Source organism: Gymnogyps californianus, chromosome 6 (assembly GCF_018139145.2).
Source record: "Gymnogyps californianus isolate 813 chromosome 6, ASM1813914v2, whole genome shotgun sequence".
Lineage (NCBI taxonomy): Eukaryota > Metazoa > Chordata > Aves > Accipitriformes > Cathartidae > Gymnogyps > Gymnogyps californianus.
Genome location: NC_059476.1, coordinates 16,303,780 through 16,323,970, shown reverse-complemented (window position 1 = coordinate 16,323,970; position 20,191 = coordinate 16,303,780). Strand labels below are relative to the sequence as shown.

Here is a 20,191-nt window from a genome sequence, read left to right as displayed (position 1 = left end):
AACCAGAAAGGGCACATGAGCTCTGCAGATGGCAAGGAGAGGGGGTTCTTCCTGGTGCCTGGGTTGGGACAGGTTGGTGGTGACTCTGACCCGGGTATGGAGAGGTGGCCTGGGGTGGCTGGGTGCCAGGCGATGGCAGGGGCAGGGTGGGGCGATGCTGGTATTAACGCCTTCCCTGGCAAGCAGCTTTTCAGCAGTCATCACAGTTGAAACTCAAACAAACCATAAAGTCCGGGCGCTGGCCCTGTGTGGCTGGGCCCTGCGGCAGACGTGGGCGCCCAGAGGTGCCAGAGGACAGGGTAAGTGCTTCATCTCTGCTTCATCCCCCACAGCCCCTCTGGTCCCTCATGGGCAGCTCCTGCCTGGCCCCTCACCCTGCTGCTCCCGGGACTCCCCATCCCTCCTCGGTGCTCTCCTGCAGCTCTTTCCTTCCGGGCAGGAGCTGGCAGGTGCCTGATTTTTTCTCCCCACATTTCCTGCTTGGAGGCAGGAGGCAGGGCAGGCCGGGTGGCCCTGCGCCCCAACGACACTGACAGCCTCTCTCTGTGCCCAGGTGCCCGCCGGAGCTGCCGCGATGGAGCTGGGGAACATCTCGCAGCCCATGTACAGCCCCGGCCCCGAGGCGCCGGGGAGCAGCACGCCGGGCCTGGTGGGGATGGTGCACGGCTTCCTGCGGCTGGTGCAGCCCAACGCCCTGCCCATAGGTGGGTGCATGATGGCAGGGGGCTGGTGATGGAGTGGGGGGGCTGCTCGGAGCTGCAGGGTCCTGGTTGAGCCTGAGCTCTCCTGCACTGGTGACTATCCATCCAGCATTTAAATGCCGGGGTACTGGGTTAGGAGGGGTATGGGGGGGGAATGGAGTGGGGTCCCTGAGGACTGCCAGCTGTGTCCTGACCGTGTCCCATCACAACTGTGGGGCAGTCTCAGGTGGGCCTCAGGCCAGGCGTTGGTGGCAGTGCCACCTTGCAGAGTCCTGCCCCATCCTCCCTCCGGGTATCTTCATCCCAGGCCCCAACAAAAGGTACAGAGCAAACCCTGCACTGCCTGCGAGTTTGCAGGGTCCTTGCCTGGCTTGCAGCCCTCTCTGCTTGCAGGTGACAAGGTGTGCTTAGGCAGGACCCAGCTTGGGGACACCAAGAGCAGCGTGTCCCAGTGCCAGCGCCCACATGGCAGCGCTGCAGGCACCCCCGGCGCACTGCCCTGCTTGCCAGCGCTCGCCCTCCCTCCTTCACCTCCGAGGGGATGTGTCGCTGGCACAGCTCTGCCCCAAGTGGGCATGGGGGATGCCAGGACCCTGTGGCTGCTCGGTGCCCCCAGGGTGAGTGCTGCCCACCTAGGGGTGGGGTTTGCCGCTCCAGCTGCTGGCACTTGTGCTTCCTCCTTCGCTGGGCTCAGCCCCTGCTCCGCCAGCAACTCGCAGGCGAACGCGTGGCTGGCAAACGATGCAATGGCTTTGTGGCCTTGTTCGTGTCGCATGGATACCAGGGTACAACCACAGGGCACTGTGTGCCAGCATGGCTTGTAATGAGGCTGTGGGGCATGGGCAGGGTGAGCCCTGGGGATGAAAGAGGCAGCGCGGCGGGAGTACTTTGTCACAGTGCCCATCCCACGCTGGCAGTGCTGGCCGGGTGTCTGCCTGGGGCTGGGCTGCAGGAGGGCAGCCCAAGGGCAGCTGAGATGGTTGTTGGAGCATCCTACCCTGAGCCTGCCCCTGGTGCCCGCTGGGGTGAGGACCCCCTTGCTCCGTGGACCCCTGAGAGCCTGGGGGCTGGCGGCGCTTTTCCCGGGTGCAAAAGGGCTGTGCGACGCGATGGCCGGGGAGGGACAGCTGGAAGGGAGAAACATGCCATGTACTCACAGCTACCCTGAGCCACCGTGCTGGAGGTGATGCCCGATGCTGGGAGCCCCTCTCTGGGGTGAGCAGGGTGTGCGGCCCTCCTGCAGAGCCCCCCAGGGCCCAGCACCTGCTCACAGCCCTCTCCACTCCTTGTCCCCCAGAACTGATCGCAGATTTTGGGCAGCCCCAGAGCGAGGAGGCCATCGGAGAGCAAGTCCAGGAGGTGAGTATGCAGCTAGGGCAGGGAGCCGGCAGCCCCAGACTACCACAGGCTGGGGTATACTGGTGGGTGCTGCTCCAAGGCTGAGCCCTGGGTGCTGGGCAGCAGCAAGGGGAGATGTGCAGCCCCCTGGGGGGCAACTGCCCGTGGGGGTCTGGACAGGACCCTCAGAGCTGGGGAGCCTTCAGGGGCACCAGTGTTATGCTGCCTCTCATTCTTCCTCTGGCAGCTGCTGCTCTATGAACTGGGTTTCCTGGTCTGCATGGCCATCGGGCTCCTCTTCATCATCCTCGTGCCCCTGGTGGGATGCTGCTTCTGCTGCTGCCGCTGCTGCGGGAACTGCGGGGGCCGCATGTACCAGAAGCAGGGCCGGCGGATGGGCTGCCGGCGCCGGGTGCTCTGGGCCTCCGTCCTGCTGGTCTCTGCTGTCCTCCTGTGAGTATGCTGGCCGGGAGGCTCCGGATGGGACCCGAGGGCGGGTGGAAACGCTGACGCTTGGCAGCCATACCAGGAAGCTGCCATTGTTCACAGGAGCAGATCCTGGCATGGCGGGACAAAGGAGAGGAAGCGGCAGCGGTGGGGAGCTGGCCCCAGGGGGCTGCGGGTTGGCACAGCGCAGACCCTTCCTGACAGCTTCGCTGCGGGGAAATGCGGGTGCGCCAGGCACCGGGCTCCCCCGTGCCTCAGTTTCCTGTATCCCTCCTCTCCGGTGCCTTGGCTGTCTGCAGGGCACTCGCTGGGATGCTCTGGAAGCAGGGCTCAGCGGCGTGCTCCGGACCCTGTAGCCTGGGGTTGGTGCAGGTGGATTTGGAGGGTCCTGGAGGGGAGCATTGGGACCGAGCTCCCCGCGTGCTGACCCTGCCACCCTTCCTTTGCAGGGCCGGTGACGTCTGCGCCTTTATCAGCAACACCCGGTTCTCCCAGGCTGTGTATGGCACCTTCCCCAATGTCAACAACACCCTGGACAACGTCCGCACCTATGTGGCCTCCATCCCCCAGGCATGCCTGGTCCCCCTGCCCTGGCTGGGGTGCCTGATGGGGGGCAAAGGGCCCCCCTAGGGAAGGGTGACAGTGGGGCTGGAGGCAGGGAAGGGTCCCCACCTGCACTGACACCCCATCTCTGTCCCTGCAGCAAATCAATTTTATCATCGACAGCAGTGACGTCCCGCTGGGCCATGCCAACCGCAGCCTCCAGGGTGAGGGTGTGCAGCAGAGGGGGGCTGGAGCATCCCCATGCGCCCGCAGCGAGCTGCTCCGGCAGGGCTGGGGGCGCTTGGGGAGTGGGGGCAGCTGGGGGTGCTGCGTGGGTGTGCCTCGCTGCCCTGCAGATGGTTGCTGACCCTGGGGGCCACTGGGCTGGTTCTTATGGGGATGTCTAAAGGGAGTGGGTTTAGGGGCTCCTCCAGGCTCCCGCTCTGCTCCAGCTGCTGCTTTTCCCCATTCAGGCTCCTCTCTGGGGAGGGTGATGGAGGTGGTGGCAGGGTGGGGGTGTCCCCTCTGCCTCCCACCTGGGGAGTGGGTGTGAGATGGGGTCCTGAGGGGGGGTCAGTGTTTTTGGCAGCTCCCCTGCAAGCCCCAGGACCCCAGGAGTCCTGTCATTGACACCGTCTCTCCCATCTCTGCAGACATTGGGCCCAACCTGGGTGGCATGATCATCTTGGGCATCAGGAGCAGCACAGATGGGGCTCTGGCATCCCTCCAGAGCCTTTTGCAAGGTAGTGGCCCCATCTCTGGGGGCCTGGCAGGGCCTCAGAGGGGACTCAAGGGATCACCGGGGCTGAGAGCTGGGGTAGGTGCATGTTTGGCTAAGGCACCCAGGGAGGGAGGGTCCATCTGGCCTCCCAGCCGCAGCCTGGGGCAAATGCCAGCACTTTGGGGGATGCCCCTATGTTGCATTTTTTGATGGGTCCCCAAGGTTCAGCTGGGTGAGGACAAGCCCCCGCCACACTGGCAGGATGAGGCCCCGAGCCCCCCGCTGTCTCCCCAGGGATGGAGACGCTGGCGGCCGCCTTTGGCAGCATCGCCAGCACTCGCTCACACCTCGAGGAGCTGCAGAGCAACTACAGCCGGCGGCTGGCCAGCCTGCGGGACGGGCTCAACCAGACCCTGCAGCACTGTGACCATCCCTGCGGCAGCGTGTCCCTGGACGGCCTCGCCTTCAGTGCCAACTTCAGCACGGTGAGGAGGGGCAGGGTGCGGGGCGAGGGGCCCCCTGCAGCCCCTTCCCCAGCCCCCTGCAGCCCCCTCACCCCAGGCTCTTCCCTGCAGATCCCCGGTGTGGAGCGGCAGCTGGAGGCACTGGGTGATGTGTCTGGCTCCAACATAACGGCTGATTTAGAGAAGGTAAGGGGTCCCCTCCCCGCGCTGCTGGGACTGTGCTGCGAGGGGGTGGCTTGGAAGAGCCCCGCCAGGAGTTAATTGCTGTTGCGTGAAGGGATGTGCTGGTTGGAGCTCTGCCTCGGCCGGAGCCTGCCCGCTGTCCCAGACACCCCTGGGCACTGGCATGGTCAGGGCTGGGTGCTGGGGGGAGCCTGGCTGTCCTGTGCCACCGGGATCTGGGGACAGAAGGAATGTGCTGCTCAGCCCTGGGCTGTGGGCAGGGACATAAGCTGCACGCTGTGCCCCCCTGGATGCAGGTTAACAGCACGCTGGACACGACCCCTGCCAAGGTGCAAGAGCAGTCCCAGGACGCGGTGACAAGTAAGCAGGGCTTTGTGCCCCATGTGCCGCATTCCCACTCTCCCAGGGCTCTGTACTCCCTTCTCATCCGATCCCTGCCTGGAGACCTCCCCTGCTGCCACCCCACTGCCTGCAGCCCTGGCTGTCCCCAAGTCCTCATGTGCTATCATGCTGATACCATCCTTGACCAAAGCCACCCCCTTCCCATCCTCTCCCAGTCCCCGCTGTCCCAGGCTCGCCTGCCTGAGACGAGCAGGACCTGGGCAGCAGTTCACAGCACCAACCTGTCCCCATCCTCTGCAGAGACCCAGGACCAGCTAGGCCTCATCAGGCAAGAGATCAGGAGCTTGCAGGAGCAGTTGCCGCTCCTGGATGTGGAGGAGAATGTCGGGGCCTTTGTGAGCAATGCCACATCGGTGCTGGAGGAGTACAGGGAGCCGATCATCACCTGGGATGGGCTCAGGTAGGCGAGGGGCTGCTGCATCCCCTGGCTCCCTTATCCGGAGAGGCTCAGGCTCTCAATCCTCCAGTTGCTGGAGCTCAGGGATTGCTCAGTGGTGGGGCTATGGGTGCAGGGTAGCCAGAGCTGTGCCTTGCAGCCACCCGTGCCCCTTCTCTGCCAGGGTGCCTGGGGGCTTTTTCCTCCCCGAGAAGGCAGCTGATGGGATGCTGGGTGCTGCTCGGGGTGCCAGGACCTGCTGTCTGACTCCTGTCCCTCCTCTTGCCCCAGGTGGAGCGTGTGTGTCCTCCTGTGCTGCACGGTGCTGCTGGTGGTCCTCTGCAACGTCGCCGGGCTGCTGCTGGGGCCCCTGGGGCTGAAGGAAAGCGTGCTGCCCACGCAGCGCAGCAGCCTCTCCAATGCCGGCGGGAACTTCTTCATGGCGTGAGGCTCCCTTGGCTGCTGAGGATGCGTGTGGGAGCAGTGGGACGGGTGGGCAGGGCTGGCCTGGGGATGCTCAAGCTCCTAAATCATCAGATTACTGTGGCTTAATGGCCTGCCCCACAGCAACTCACCGTGCAGGTGGTAAATGCGACGGTAAAACATGGTGCTGGTGAAAGGCATTCCAGCGAAGCCCGTTAACCCCTTGCTGGCGGGGGGGCCTGGCAGTGTGTGCATGGTCACGTGGCTCTGTGGGTGGGTGGTGGCTTGCAAAGCTGGGGGAAGCTGTGCCGGGGTCCAAGCCCCAGGGTGTAGCCCGGCCGTCCTCCAGGGGCCAAAGGCAGAGCGGAGACGTGCCTGTGGAAATGGTGGTGCTTCCCAGCATTGCTGGGGTGCAAGGGGTGTACAGGCTCCAGGCTCTGCAAGCTGGAGGCAATGCTAGCATCAGCGCTGGGGCATGGAGCCTTGGGTGCTGACGGTGTCTCTGTCCCGGCAGAGGGGTGGGCTTCAGCTTCATCTTCTCCTGGCTGCTGATGCTGCTGGTGCTGATCACCTTCGTGCTGGGGGGGAACATCTACATGCTTGTGTGCGAGTCCTGGCGCAGCCAGCAGCTCTTCCAGGTGAGCTCCCTGTGGGGAAAAACCCCTGCCTGGAGCCACTGCCACCTTTCCAAGGGCTGCTGGTGGAGTGGAGGCAGTGCTGGCCAGTTTGGGATGCTCTTTCCAGGTGTCCTGCCCTGCACTGTGTCTAGTTTCTCCATCTCTTCCCTTGCTCTCAGCTCCTGGACACCCCTGGCCTGATCCCTGGCTTCAACTTCTCGGAGCTGCTGGGCCAGGAGGGTGGCACAGCAAACTTCTCAGAGATGTACAGGTGGGTCCCAGCCCTGGCACCGCGTCTTTGGGGAGGGGTACAGCTGCTTGGCGCTCTCAGATGCTCCCTGGGATGGGGCCAGCTTGCCCTACCTGCCCTGGCTGCGGGCAGGCACTGATGCCAGGGAAGGAGCGAGGTGCGACTTGCCTGCATGGCTGAGGATGTGCTCCTGGGGGGGGCTGGCCCTCGACTGCCCCATGTTCAGCCCCGTGCCCCCCTCCTGCAGGCAGTGCCAGCGAGACACTGCCCTGTGGCAAGTGCTGCACCTGGACCAGAGCGTGTCCCTGGACGAGCTCTTGAACATCAGCCAGGTGAGCGTGGGGGTGCCAGGGTCTGGGGGGCAGAGCTGGGTGTGCAGGGCTGGCGCTGGGGGGACAGTGAGGGGCCAGCACCATGCCCAATCATGGCTCCCCTTGCTCCGGCAGTACACAGGAGAGATCTCCACAGCCTTCGAGAAGATGAACATCACCCTGAGCCCCATCTCCCTGCTCAGCCAGAGCCAGAGAGACTTGCTGCTGAACGCCAGCCGGGCTGGGCAGCCCCCCGACTTCACCCCCACCCTGGAGCAGGTGGGCTGGGGGCAGCCTGGTGTTGGGATGGGGGGGGGGTCCAGTTGTGTGTTGAGGGGGTCCACTGCCCCCTCCCCTTTGCTGCTGTGGGAGTCCCACTGCAGGCTCCCAGGGTGTCCCCTGCCATCCGTGTCACCCCTTGGGGCAACTGGGCACCTCCTCCACCCGGGAGGCCCTGGCTCCACTCTGCCCCACAGGGATGGGGTATGGCCCCCCGTGAGCCCCATTCCCCATTCTCACAGCTCTGTCTCTGCTTTTCCAGCTGGATCAGAACATGACCCAGAGAAGTCTCCTGGATCTGGCTGCAGAGCTGGAGCAGCTGGCAGACAAAGTGGTGAGAGACCATGGCACCCCAGGGCCATGGCCACCCTGTCCCCAAAGCCACTGCCTGGAGGGGCTCCTTTGCAGACCTGTCTGGGTGCCGAGGGGAGGCAAGGCCCTTCACGCTCGCCCAGCTCTTTTCTCCAGCCCAGACCCCCATTAGATGGCTGTGGTGGGGCAGGGACCCCGTGTTGGGGGGCACTGCTGACTGCAGCTCCTCCAGGGCACGGACGTGCAAAGGGACCTGAAGGCTGATGCTCACAGGCTGAGGGAGCTGGACAAGGAGATGCAGATGAGCTTCTCTGGGCCACTGGTGAGCGATGCTGGGGTGGGGAATGTCCTGGGGGTGCTGGCTTGGGCTCCCCAGAGCTCGGAGCCCGCTGGTGGAGCCTTGGCTGAGCTGTGGGGACTGCGCCTCTGACCATCCTCTCTCCATCCCCAGCAAAGCCTGAAGGAGAACATCCATTTGGTGCAGAGCAGGGCTGCCCAGCTCGAGGTAAGCGGCACAAGGGGGCCTCCTGAGCACACCCCAGTCCGGGGCACCCTGCAAAATGCCCTTGAGGTCCTGCAGTGGAGATGGTGGGGGCTAACCTGCAGTCTGGGGGGGGCTGGTGGCTGCTGTGGGACTCCCCAAGCATGCACTGTACAAGCAGAGGGATGGGGGCCCACACCACGGACCCTGCCAGGCACAAGCTCCCTCCACTCGAGGTGCTACCAGTATGTGTCTGCTGGGGACACCACAGCTCAGAGACGCTGCACCCCAGAGATTGCTGCCAGGCAGGGTGGGGGGAGATGCGGGGACCCCACTTCCCCCATCACACTGCTGAGAGCTTCTTTCATCCCAGGCACAGACAAAAAGTGCGCTGGACAAGGCCAGCGAAACCCAGGAGTTCCTGGAGAGGGAGATGGCAAACATCATCAAGAACGTGAGCTCACCTTGCCCTGCTCCTGGGCCACCCGGTGGGGATGTGACTGGACACCCACATGAAGACCTCCCCCTGCGCAGGGATGCCAAGCAATGTCTGGCTGCTCTTCCTGCCCTGTTGTCTTCTCCGAGGGTCCCCTGCACCCCTGGGTGCCCCCTCCCCTTATGGCACCCCAGGCAAGGGGCTGGGGTGGGGCGGGACCTGCAGCCCCATTGCTGCTGGGTTGAGGTGGTCTGACAGCCCTGATCCTGACGCGGAGGGGACATGGGGCATGGAGTGGGCTGGGGGTGCAGCATCTCTACTCTCTGCTTGCTCCCCCCAGGAGACGTGGGCCTTGCTGGAGGAGCTGTTGGACTTCTTTGAGACCTACATCTCCTGGGCCAAGAGCAGGGTGAGTTGAGCCTTCCTTGGTGGGGCGGAGGGAAGGGGAGTATGGGCTGCAGGGTTCTGGGGACACCGACATGTCCTGTCCCCACCGTGTCCCCAGCTGACGGGAGACGTGGCACGTTGCAAGCCCATAGCTGAGACCCTGGATAACATGGAGACCATCACCTGCGACTACATCCTGGACTCTCTGGTGAGTGGGGCAGTGGTGTGTGGGGTGACACATGTGTGTGGGGTGGCAATGAGGTCCCCTTGTCCCCCTGTCCCCCTCATGCACAGGATGAGGGGTAGCCATCTCTGTCCCGAGCATGCAGGGCTCAGCATCTCCCTGGCAGATTGCTGTAGCTAAGAGCAAAGGCCAGGCTGCAAGAAGGGGTGGGTGGGTGGGGGGTGGGTGCTCTTTGGGGGGGCCTGGGAGCAGAAGAGGCTCTCCCAGTTGCTGTCTGGGCCCTGATGGCTCTCCCCCTGGCACCCAGAACGCCTTCTGGTTCAGCCTGGGCTGGTGCACCTTCTTCCTGCTGCCCAGCATTATCCTGGCCGTCAGACTTGCCAAGTTTTACCGCCGCATGGACATCGCCGATGTCTACAGGTGAGGAGCCACCCGCACCCTGCGACCACGCTGGGTCTGGGGTCCCCGCAGTGCACTGCAAACCGCCCCTTCATGTGTCCCATGGCAGCCCGTGGGGCTGATCCTAAAGTAACACGGGATGGGAGGGGGACCAGGAAGGTGGCTTGGGACCTTCAGCCTCTGAGGATGGAGATGTTTTGGAGAAGAGCCTGGCTCTGCCTGCTCCGTAACTCCTCTTTGGGCAGCCGAAAGTGCATGCGACCCCACCTTGGAGGAAGGAGCCCGGCTTGCATGGCAGGGCTGCAGCCCCCAGCCTGGCTCGGGGGTCTGCCACCTGACTTGCCCTGCTTTGCACCATTTTTTGTGCTGGAGCCCCCAAATGGGAGCACAGCTGGATGCCGCGCAGAATGCAGTGTGCTGTGCGGTTGGCGTCGTTGCCACGAGGGTGCAGTGCTTGCTCGTGTGCCCGTGGCCGCCGGCACCCTGGGGCTGCCCCCCAGCCCTCTGGGGCCCTTTCCCCATCCCTCCGGGGCCCTCTGACTGGCAGCCCCACTGCCAGCACAGCCGCTGACCCCTGAGGGTAGTAAGCCGTGTCCAGCTGGATTTCCAGCTGCTGAGGGCTATGTCTTGGCCCTGCGGTGCAGCTGGTTTGCTGGGGGTTCCCCAGCCCCGGCCCCATGCCTGCCACCCCTCTGCTCCAGGGTTGCAGCCACCTGGGGAGCCAGGGTTTGCAGCACCCCCATGCCCAGTGTGGCCCCAGCCAGCCTTCCTCCCTGCCTGCCCCACTCCTCCTTGCTCCATGCCCTGGCTCTCCCAGGACCCATGCTGGGGTTGTACATGGTGTGTGCGGGACGTGGTGCTGAGCCGGGCTGTGCCCTGCCCGCAGTATGCCCAGGGTCCCCACCGGTGGCCCTGGCGCCTTTCACTTCCCCCTGCAGCTGGCGGCTGAGCTGGCTGGAGACATGGGCTCAGCTCCCAGGGGAACTTGGGGGAACTGAAATCGTGGCACGGGGAACTGCGTGCCACTGAGCCGGCGAGCGTGGGGCCCCGCTCTGCCTGCGGCCCTGCTCTGCCTGCCTGGGGAAGGAGTAGGGATGCTCTGGGGGCAGCAACGTTCAGGGGGGCTGTAGGAGCCCATGCTCTGTGTCCAGATGGGGCAGCTGGGATTGAGGGGACCATTGCACTCTGCAGCCCCCCGCATCCTCCTTGTGTGCCCCGGGTGAGACCTTGTCCCACCGGGAGATGTGGGGCTGTCCCAGGAGGCATATTCTTGCCCCACTGACACTGTCCCCTTTTTTTTTCTCCCCTCCAGGAAGGAAGACTTGGAGATGTAAGTAGCAGTGCCAGGTCCCTGCGTGGGGTGGGGGGCAGCTTCTGTGGCGTGAGGGGGGACAGGGGACAGAGGGAGGGTGGTGAGGAGCGGAACAGGGTGAGCGCAGGCCAAGGAGGGTGCTGGTACCAGGGGAGGACTGGGAAGGTAGGACCTGTGCAGTGTAGACTGTTCTGGGGTCCCCCCATCATCTTCCCACACTCACAAGTTTCGGGGTGCTGCTGCTCCCAGCCTCCCCCAAGCTGGTGGGGTGGGGGGGGGTTCTCCGTACCCCCTTTCCTGTGGGGCTGGGTGACAGGGGTGGGATGATGTTTGGCCATCCCAGTGCATCCTGGGCTGTCCCTTGCTCCCCTCTGTGGCTGGGGGTGACATAGGTGACCTTGGTTTTGCAGGCCACCCATGGTCAACTTCTACAAAATCCCCCGGCCGTCCTCAAGGCATTAGCCCCTGTTGCCCACAGCACAGGCACGGAGGAGATGGGCACGGAGGAGATCGACACGGCTGCTCTGTCTGCTGCGCCTTCTCCCTGGGCACTGGGGAGCAGGGTGGGACCTCCCAGCTGAAACCCCCTCCCCAATTCCCATTATGTGACGATGCCCCGGTATGTGTGGGAGGGGTGCCGCCCCTTGCACTGCCCCAGGTGGGACTTCACCCCCCCCCCACCAGACCCTGTGGGCTCAGGGCAGCTTGTACCATCCATGCCACTGCAGCCTGTGCTGCCGGCCAGCAGGAACCTGCTCATCCAGGCCCCTCGCTTGAAAGATGGGACTATTTATTTTTGCAGGGAGGCTGACTCTTTCCAAGACTGTGATTTTTGGTGTCAAACAATAAATGGGGTATTTGTGTGCACTGCAGGCATGTGGCTGCGCTCTTCATGTCTGGCTGTGATGGAAGGACGCATGGGTAGGGGCAGGGAGGATTCCCCACTGCTGGCACACGCTGGGGCTGTGTCTGGGACAGTCCCAAGCTGCTTGCTGCAGTCCCCAAGCGTGCTCTGCCCACAGCCAACTCTTGGAGTCCTGACCCAGCCCATGGGTTGATGCAGGACCACTGCTTAGCATCACTGGGACTGGGTGATGTTCCCCTCGCCGGGCAGCCCTTTGCACCTGTGGCTGAGTGGGTGCCAGGTCTTTCACTGGGAAAAGCCGCACCAAGAGCGTCCTGTCCATGAGGTGCCGCGCCATGCTGTCCCCACTGCATGGGCACCTCCCTGTGCCCTCCGGCGACCCTGCTATGTGTCATCTGTGGGTTTCCAGTTAGTTTATGGGTGCCCGCAGCCTGCACCTCCCTCCCTCTACTGAGTATGGTGGCATGGGGACTTGCAGTGTCCACCCCTGCATGTCCCACACTGCTGCATGGCACAGATGGGCATGGCGAGAGCTGCATGCACAGATAAGCCAAGGGCGACTTCGTCTGCACTTGTGGTGGGGCAAGCGCAGGTGTTGCGTTGTGTTGCTCCTCAGTGCAAGCACAGGAACCATCCCGAAAGCCGGGTCAGGCACGGGGGATGTATGTGAGCAGCTTGACTCGTTTCCTTCGTTGCAAAGTCCAAGTCTCTCTGGAGCGAGCGATGGGGCCAAGCTGGCCAGCTCACCCTCCGCTACGTGTATCTGCTTTATCACTTTCCATTTGCCTTCAGATCTTCTGATCACTATTTTTTCCTTCAGGCGTTATCTGAAGCTGCACTGGCCTTACCTCCTGCTGTCTTCCCGCAGCACCCGTCCTGACCACAAAGAGAGCCCCGTGCTTGCCTATCACCCAGCCGAATCTGTCCTGTGTGGTGGCTCAGCCCCTGCTCCCCCCAGGGATGCCCACCCTTTCTGGTCCTCGGGGCGGGACTTCCCAGCACCCCTCTGGAGAGCATTTAGCTCAGTTTTGTCTCCACTTGCTCTGCCTTTGCTCTCCCCCACCCTAAATCCTCAACCTCCCGAGTTGTGACTGTTTTGTGCTTGTCTAGGGGCCGCGTGTGGAGGTTTCCATCCCCGAGCCCCAGGCTATCCCCACCACACAGTGTTCCCCACTTCCTCTTCCCTTGCTGTGCCTCAGGGACACCAGCCCGCGCAGGACTGCTGCTGGCTTCAGTTTCCGCTCGCTGGCTTTGCGGGCACTGCTCCCTCCCTGCTCCCCTCTCTGCTCAGCCTCCAGCCACGGCCTTTTCTGGTCTGCAGAGCTAGCGCTGGAAGGCAGGGAGCTTGACCCTCCTTGTTCGCTGCGTCACCGTGGCCACCTGCATCCAAACCCAGCCCTGGCAATGAAAATCTCCCCCCAAATTACTGCACAGCCTTTGCCAAGGTGTGGGGCTTGCTCTCCACAGCTCCCCATTCAGTGCTGCTCCAGGGCAGCATCTCAGTCCCTGAAGCTGTGGCTCTGAGAGGGGCCTGGGTCCATCCTCCTCCTCGTGAGCAGCCTTGGCAGGCAGGCGAGAGCAGCGTCAGGCAGGGCCAGCAGCTGCTCGGGGAAGAGCCGAGGACGGCTCATTGCAAAATGCCCACAGTGGCTGCCGCTGGCTCTCCTTTCAGGGCAGGCTCCCTCCGCTCATGTCAGCGGCAGCTGCCAGAATCCACTTCCCTTGCGTGGGAGGGAAACTCGCAGCGCCCCACGGCCACAGCACAAGGCCCGCCATAAGGAAGGTCTCATCAATAGCCAGCCAGCCTCTAGAGAACCGTTGCAGCAGTTCCTCTTCCCCTTTGCCAGACTTTTTTCCACCACAGGGACTTTCTGCAGCCGAGCCCTTGTCTGGGGGCCCTGCCACATCCTTACAGCGGTCTGACAAACCAGGATCCCTCCAACGGCAGCTCTGCCACTGCGTGCCCGCAGCTGCAGGCTCCGGCTGGGGCCAGCCTGGTGCTCCCTGTTGCTGGTTTTCCAGCCAGAAACAAAGGGACAAGTGGCAGCTCTTGAGAAAAACTTCTCCCTTCCCCAACTCTATCTTGGGCCCAGCCACAACCGTGCACCGCCTGCATGGCCCTTCTCTGCAGCACACACACTCCTGCCCTCCCGTGCAGACTCCTGCCTCCACGGCTTCATAGTGGTAAGGAGCTGAGTACCACAGAGGGAATGGGCTGTCCGGGCACAGCTCGATCTCTGAGCCCAGCATGTACCAGCGGTGAGCCACGCTGGGCAGTACCACAGTGAGTTGAGCTTGGCCACTTTTTACCAGAAGCAAAATGAAACTGCCCTCCTCCGGAGGGTGTACATCCTCACAACATCCACCACTTCCCCAGCACTGCTTTAGGAACCTTTATTTTTAAAAGGAGTCTGTCTTCCTCACATAACCCCACTCTCAAGAGGACTAATGCAGGTGAATCTCCCCCATCCCATCCCAGCCAGGCTCTGCCAGCCTGGCAAGGCAAGAGACAGCTCCTTCACACCACAGCCTGGAATGCAGGGGCAAAGCCACAGCCAGGGTCTCTCTCCTGGAGGAGGGGGCCAGGCAGTGAGCACCGGAGAGAGGCTGGAACCTGGATCTTCCTGCATGACTGCTCTCAAGTTACACTGACTTTGCAAACAGAGGCACAATATGAGCCAGACAACCCTGACAAAGCCCCTTTGTGTGCAAAGGGCAAAGGTAGAGAGATGGGAACAGAGGGTCTGGGTGTCCTGCAGCATAATCTAAGCTTCCACAAAGGAAAGGGAGAGGCAGGGCCAGCCCCAAGCTCACACAGGCTGCTGCCAGCTTCTCAGCTCAGAAGAGTTCAGGTACCGTCTGGGATAGAGAGATAAGGGAATTAGGCTGCTCTGTTCGGCTAAGTAGCTGCAATCAGTCACAGCTACAGGATTGATCCCAGAGGAGTTGCAGCAAGACATCGCACAGAGTGCTGCAGCTGCCAGCGCATGTGCTGGGACCCCCAGTACCCCGAAGCTGCGCCACACTGGCATTTAGCATCTGACTGAGCCCAAAGCAGCAGGACTCGGTGACCCCACTGCAAGAAACATGCCCAGTTTCTCACAGGCAGAGCTTGGAGGCACCACCCAACCCACTGAGCAGGGAATTGGGGCGGGGGGGGGGGGGGGAGACTGTGTGTGTCCCTGACCACCACTCCACCACCACTCCTAGAGGATCAGGGAAGTAGAAGTGAAGTTATAAAGGAGCCAAGCAAATGAAAAACAAAGTGCTTTGGGCAGGGAGCAGTTCTGTAGTCCTGTAGTGCAGCCAGCGCTTTCATCTGCAAATGCACCCAGCATTTGCTCCTCCACTGGGGCACACACAATTGCACTTGCTAGAAATAGTCAGAAAGCCTGCCCTGGCTTCAGATGAGATCTCCCAACCCCAGCCACCCAACTGACTCTTCGAGCTGCTGCCGCAGGGAGGCTTCAGAAAGGAGCAGGCTTCTGTACTGCCAGGCAGGGCAGGATTTCCTGGGGTGGATGCGGCTTTCCCCTCCTCATGCACCCAAGGCTTGGGATCCCGTTGTGCTTCCCCCCCTCATGCAGTGTCACCCTGTACCAGTGCCGAGGGGGAGGAAGTCCTTGCCACGGGTGGCTGAGGGGCATCATCGGCTGCTGCTTTTGACGGGATCTTGTGCTCTCGGGGTGGGGTAGGAGGGGGAAAGGTGAGGCTCTGCAAGGCATCCGAGTACATCTCGTCCTGGACACAGGGACGCTGCACAACCCTTTGCAGCAATGGCTTGAGCAAGCCTACAGTCAGCTGGTTCCCCTCACTGGAGAAGGGCACTGGGTCCTCCTGGGAGCGAGGGATGTGCTGCAGGACTACGGTGAGGATGTCCGAGGCTGTGAGCTCAGCAGGGCACAGTGGCCACAGTGTGTCCAGATAAGGGTCCAGCTCCCGGTGCTGGGCAAACTCTGCCAGCAGCGTGGTGAATATCTCCTTGTTAAGCAAGGGGCTGAGCTTGGAGAACTTCTCTGCTACCTCCACCACCCGCTGCCACCGCTTCAGGCAGATAAGAAGGTGCAGAGCTTGCAGCACAGCCTTAGGCCTCTTGCTGCAGAGCAACAGTTCGAGCTCCATCTCATCATCTGCCTCACTGCGCTTGTTCTTCCTGGCCAGTACTCCCAGCGCTCTCTTGTACAGTGGCACCCGGCCCTCTGGGCCCTCCTTGCTGCTGTATGGCCAAGAGATGCTAACGTACTGCTGGGTCAGCTCCACAAAACTGGGCAGCCACTTGGGTTTGAACCTCAGGAAGGAGGTGCAGATGAGCTCAAAGAGCGGGACCACCCCATTCTGACCCACCTCCTCCTGCTGCGGCCCTCCCAGGACCTTCTTCCACACCTCCGGGGTGGCCCTCGCTACCAAGAGGCCATCCCCGTTCTGCTGCAGCTGCAGGCAGCTCCTCGTGGCCTTCCAGGCAGCCTTGGGGAAGGAGGCAAAGATGGAGTTCAGGTAGGCCAAGTTGTCCTTGTCCACATCAGAGCGCAGAACACGGCTGACCTCCTGCTCCACCAGTTCCTCGCAGTAGCTTTCCACCTCACTCTCTGGGGCACACACCACGCAGGTCTTGAGGAGCTCCAGGCTCATGTAGCTCTGCAGTTCCAGGTTCATTGTGCTCAACAGCTTGGCATAAGTGTCTTGGAGGCCTCGGGCTGGCTTCTGCTTCTGGCAGAGACTGTGCTGCAGGATGGCAGCGAGGGCCACGGGAGCCTGGAACACACCACCTTTCTTCAGCTTCTCCACCGTCAGCTTGGAGCTGCTCAGGCTCCTCCTCTGGTAGTATCTGCAGGCCTCCTCGAACACCATCTCCACCAGGCATGGCTCAGGTCTGCTGCTGTCCTCAGGTTTGGAGAAGCTAAAGCTGTAGATACCAGTTTGAGTGAGGAGCTGGATGCTGTCCTCCTCTCCCGGGGACTCCAGGAAATGCACCCCTTTCATGCTCAGGATTTTCTTTTCTATGAGCCTTCCACTGTTCTGGTCAACGAGGTACAGGACCCCAGCCAGCACGCAGGCCAGGATGCTGCCAAAGGTCTTCAGCTGGACAGGACTTCCTTGGGCCAGGGGGCCCCCCTCCAGGTCAAAGATATGTCTCTGTGTCCCATCTGGCTCCACCATGTTCACAGCACCCTTCGTGCTCACCAGCAGCAGACCCCCACTGTTGGACACAGCGGAGGTATGAATATCCAGAGGTGCCAAACCTGAGAGAAGACCCACAGAACCGAGCAGGAGCTTCCTGAAGTCTGACTCGCTGCTGGAGCGCAGCACCTTGCTGTGGACAAAGCCTGCAGAAGGGGCTGTGATGGTGAGCTTTGCCTTCTCAGGATGCCAGATGAGGAGGAATTTGGAAGTGGTGGCAAAGCTGGCAGTGGCAGGCACCAGGAAGACGTGCTGGGGGGAGGCCAGGACCTGGTACTCAGGGCTGTTGTGCAGGACTATCCTTACGGTGCCCAGCCGCACGTCTTGCTCCCCCACCTCCAGAGCACGGGTGCAGACACAGAACCTGAAGGCACACTTGCTCATGTCTGAGTGGGCATCCAGGGGAGGTCTCTCCTCACACCACACCAGGCTGGCTCCCTGGCTGCACATGGAGACGATTCGTGCCCGGGCACCCTGGCAGAGCTCCAGTGTCTGCAGCAGCTGCCAGCCCACGGCCACCACAAAGTGCCAGACCTCAGTCCGGCCGTGTTCCCACACAATGGCCAGTACCCAGGAGCCCAGTGTCACAGGGCTCTGCAGGAAGAGCAGTCCCACAAGGGCCGGCTGGGGCGGCTGCCAGTTCCTCTCCAGGTCGGCTCCACTGATGCCGTGGTGCTGGAAGGCCATCACCCGGGGCAGGGGGGGTGGCCGGCTCTTCTGCAGGACCAGAATGTGCTGCCCATCGGGGCTGGACTGGACACGGCTGGGCTCTTCTCCCTGGCTCAGCAGCTCCTGCAGCCAGTGGCCTCGGCTGAAGTCACTGAAGTCGGAGACCTGCCGCAGCATCCCGGCTCGCTTCATCTTGGGGCGCCCGCCCTGGTCACCGAGAGCATGCACCAGGGGGAGCAGGGGCACGGAGCTCCTGCTGCCACAGAGTCCCCTCCCAGGACCCCCCCCCCACTGCACCCTGTTCCCCGGGGTCTCTGAAGACCCTCCGACCCCCAGGGACCCCCCGGGCACCCTCCTCCCCCGGCGAGCCGGTTCCGCGGGCACCAGCCCCGCGAGGTACCTGCCGCCCCCCAGCTCCCCGGACACCCATCTCCGCCCGAGGGGATTCCCCGCTGCTGCGCCTCCCCAGGCACCCGCGGGACCCCCCCCGCCTCCCGCCGGGACCCCGCGGGGCCTACCTGCCGCGGCGGCTGCCTGCCGGGGACGGGGCGCCCCTCCGCCGGGGCCGGGCCGGTGGCGGCTCGCCTGGGCTCAACACGACGCGGCGCTGCGCAATCACGAGGCCGCGGGCTTCCGGGCGGAGCCGCGCCGCGCCGGCCCGGGCCGCCCCTCTCCTACTTCCGTCGCCGGTGCGGGGAGGGCGGCGGGGCCGCGGCCCAGGGGCGGCCTGCGAGACCTCGCAGGCGGAGGGGCCATTTTTTACCGAGGGGTGGGTGTGTCAGTCTCCTCAGCGAGAGGCGAGCTCCGTCCGGCCCGGGGAGGAGTCTCCCCGCCGCTGCCCTTGCCCGCCCCGCCGGCCGTCGGGAACCGGGGCCGCCCGGGGAACCGGCGGGCGGCGCGGCCCGGCGTTGACAGCGCCCCCCGCCCACCCCGCGTGCCGGCGGCGCTAGGGCCGCGCGGCCCGGCCCCCTCGAAGCGCATGCGCAGCGCTGCCGGCGGCGCCTGCGCATTGGGAAGGGGAACGGCTCGCCCGCAGGTAAGTGCTGGGGATGGCGGGGGGGGGGAGGGGGGGCGGACGTGGCCCCCCCACCCTCGCGGGGCCAGGCCACGCCCCCCGCCGCCCTCCTGAGCGGTCGCCCCGACCCGGGCCCGGGGCGGGGAGGCGGCGGCACCGGCACCGGCACCGGCACCGGCACCGGCGCCGGCGCCTGGGGCTCTGCTGCCCCGGGGGGGGGGGGTTCTCCCCGGGTCGGGGACGGTGTCCGCCCTGAGGGGCCTCGCCGGGCACCGTCTCCCGGCGGCAGCGGGGCCCGCCGACCCGCTGGCCGCGCCGGGGGTTCCACGCAGGCCCGGCTCTCGGGGGCGCTGGGGAGTCTCCCCCCGGCCTTTGGGCAGCCGGTGCTGGCGGCACCTTGCCGGGGGGGGCTCAGTGGGGGGGCGTGGGGGGGGCGAAGCCTGCTTTGCCACAGCCCCTTCCGCGGGCCGGTGACCCCGGGCGGTGTCCGGGCCCCTCGCGGCTCACCCTGCCCTGCGTGAGGCCTGGCCGCCTCCTGGAGACTTTGGGCGTGCGGGAGTAGTTTTACACAAGTCTGTTGCTTAAGAAGTTGTCGCTCTTTTCCCCGCCTGCCTGCAGCGCTGCCGTTACCGGTAATAACGCCTTACCGCAGTAAGTGCCTTTGGGTGCCCTGCAGTGAGGGCTGCCTTGCCTGAGGAGGCCTCGCAGCAGGCTGGAGTTGCCCAACCCTTTGGCTGTGCTGGTGCAGCTGCTCATGGGCCACGGTGTCAGCTGGCTGCTGCCATGACTTGGGTTCAAGATAACTCTTTCTAGAAAAAGAGTGAGCAGGGCATATTCTTTGGTCATTGATCATTCTAATTATCCGTTTTACCTCACGGTCCTACAAGCACTTGTATTGGCAAAGCAAAGGGGAGCAGTAAACAATGGTAAAGGAGTGGGAACTTGTTACGTTTATTATGCTGAAGGCAGAGGCAGCTTGCTGCATAAGCAAGCTTGTAGCCTCAGTCAAAACGCTGTTGCGTATGTCACTGTAAGAAAGTTTGCTCTTAAGCAGAGACTGTAATCTGAATATATAATGAGAGCCAATTCGGGCTGAGCAGGTGGGTGGAATATGCAAAGCAATAAGATAATTTGGATCGTTGCGATATGTGGTGATTGCAGTTCACCAGCTGTCTGAGCTCTAGTAGGAAGTGTGACAAAAATTTTTAAGAGGAATTTCAGGGAGGGGAAAAAAGGACATCGGTTTGGTTTTCCAATAATAATAGCGTAATCCTCTGTCTGTGTCACTTAGGGCACTTTCTGCTGTGTGCAAAGAGACTTTGCAAGCAGGGTACATACATACAACGTAAAAATGTTAAACAGTTATTGGCTAGCATGCACAAAAGAAACAGTGGGGCTTTAATGAGCTGCTAGGCTAAGCATTCATCTGCTCACCACCCCTGCTAACACACCAGGCAGCCATGCAGACATCGCTCAGGAGGGGAAGGGTCAGCCTCTGCTGCTCAAAGTTGCTGAGTTGCTATATTCTGGCTTCCTGGTGGTTTTGTTTGTTTGTTTGTTTTAGGACTTAAACCTTTTTATGTTTGTGTTTTTCCTCCTGAGTGCTTGTGCTACTAATGGTCCATATCTCAAAAATGTTCCCTCTCTGCAGCTCTACTTTTCTTATCTTGGTGTGGCTCTACTGTGCAGCTTCTTAGAACGTAGCAGCTTCCTCAAAAGTCGGAGCCAAGGTCATGCAGCTGCACTGTATTCAGCATGGGCCTTGGATCCACACCGACAGCTGAAGCCATAGGAAAAGGGTAGGGGAAGGTTACAGGGAGAGTGTTTTTCTTCAAAAGGAAGACATCTGAAAAGGTCTTCAAGTGGCATGAGCTTTTAGGTGGGAGTGTAGAGGCAGT

The 20,191-nt window shown here is 62.8% G+C and overlaps 3 protein-coding genes across 4 annotated transcripts in view; 2 read left to right on the top strand and 1 right to left on the bottom strand.

The window, feature by feature from the left end:
* Window positions 1-248: 248 nt before the first annotated feature.
* On the top strand, window positions 249-11,425 carry LOC127017927 (prominin-1-A-like). Its single transcript, XM_050899254.1, has 25 exons — window positions 249-299; window positions 554-704; window positions 1,999-2,060; window positions 2,287-2,492; window positions 2,936-3,056; window positions 3,190-3,253; window positions 3,683-3,772; window positions 4,045-4,235; window positions 4,326-4,400; window positions 4,694-4,757; window positions 5,040-5,199; window positions 5,467-5,619; window positions 6,113-6,236; window positions 6,395-6,486; window positions 6,713-6,797; window positions 6,912-7,055; window positions 7,318-7,389; window positions 7,600-7,689; window positions 7,819-7,872; window positions 8,222-8,302; window positions 8,625-8,693; window positions 8,790-8,879; window positions 9,163-9,275; window positions 10,567-10,584; window positions 10,977-11,425. The coding sequence occupies exons 2-25, from the start codon at window positions 575-577 to the stop codon at window positions 11,026-11,028; spliced, it is 2,400 nt and encodes a 799-aa protein (XP_050755211.1). The 5' UTR covers window positions 249-299; window positions 554-574; the 3' UTR covers window positions 11,029-11,425.
* A 2,384-nt stretch (window positions 11,426-13,809) lies between these two features.
* Window positions 13,810-17,815, bottom strand: HPS6 (HPS6 biogenesis of lysosomal organelles complex 2 subunit 3). The gene is made up of 2 exons (XM_050899412.1): window positions 17,797-17,815; window positions 13,810-17,485 (listed from the first exon to the last, which is right to left on the bottom strand). Exon 2 carries the CDS (start codon window positions 17,468-17,470, stop codon window positions 15,011-15,013), a length of 2,460 nt encoding a protein of 819 aa, XP_050755369.1. The 5' UTR covers window positions 17,471-17,485; window positions 17,797-17,815; the 3' UTR covers window positions 13,810-15,010.
* Window positions 17,816-18,261: 446 nt separating this feature from the next.
* ARMH3 (armadillo like helical domain containing 3) overlaps window positions 18,262-20,191 on the top strand; it is a 133,934-nt gene continuing 132,004 nt past the window's right edge. The window contains exon 1 of one of the 2 annotated variants that reach the window (XM_050899031.1): window positions 18,262-18,314. The gene's annotated coding sequence lies outside the window, so the exon portion shown is untranslated. Of the gene's footprint in view, window positions 18,315-18,880; window positions 18,945-20,191 lie in introns of those variants that run through there. The other variant, XM_050899030.1, reaches the window with a different exon arrangement.

What these genes read in the sequence shown, in the direction of transcription:
- LOC127017927 (XM_050899254.1), top strand. Translation starts at nt 575, where the DNA reads ATGGAGCTGGGGAACATCTCGCAGCCCATGTACAGCCCCGGCCCCGAG. An exon ending in GCCCAACGCCCTGCCCATAG is followed by an intron (nt 705 to 1,998) that starts GTGGGTGCATGA and finishes CTTGTCCCCCAG; the next exon opens with AACTGATCGCAGATTTTGGG. An exon ending in GCAGGGCTGCCCAGCTCGAG is followed by an intron (nt 7,873 to 8,221) that starts GTAAGCGGCACA and finishes CTTTCATCCCAG; the next exon opens with GCACAGACAAAAAGTGCGCT.
- HPS6 (XM_050899412.1), bottom strand. Translation starts at nt 17,470, where the DNA reads ATGAAGCGAGCCGGGATGCTGCGGCAGGTCTCCGACTTCAGTGACTTC.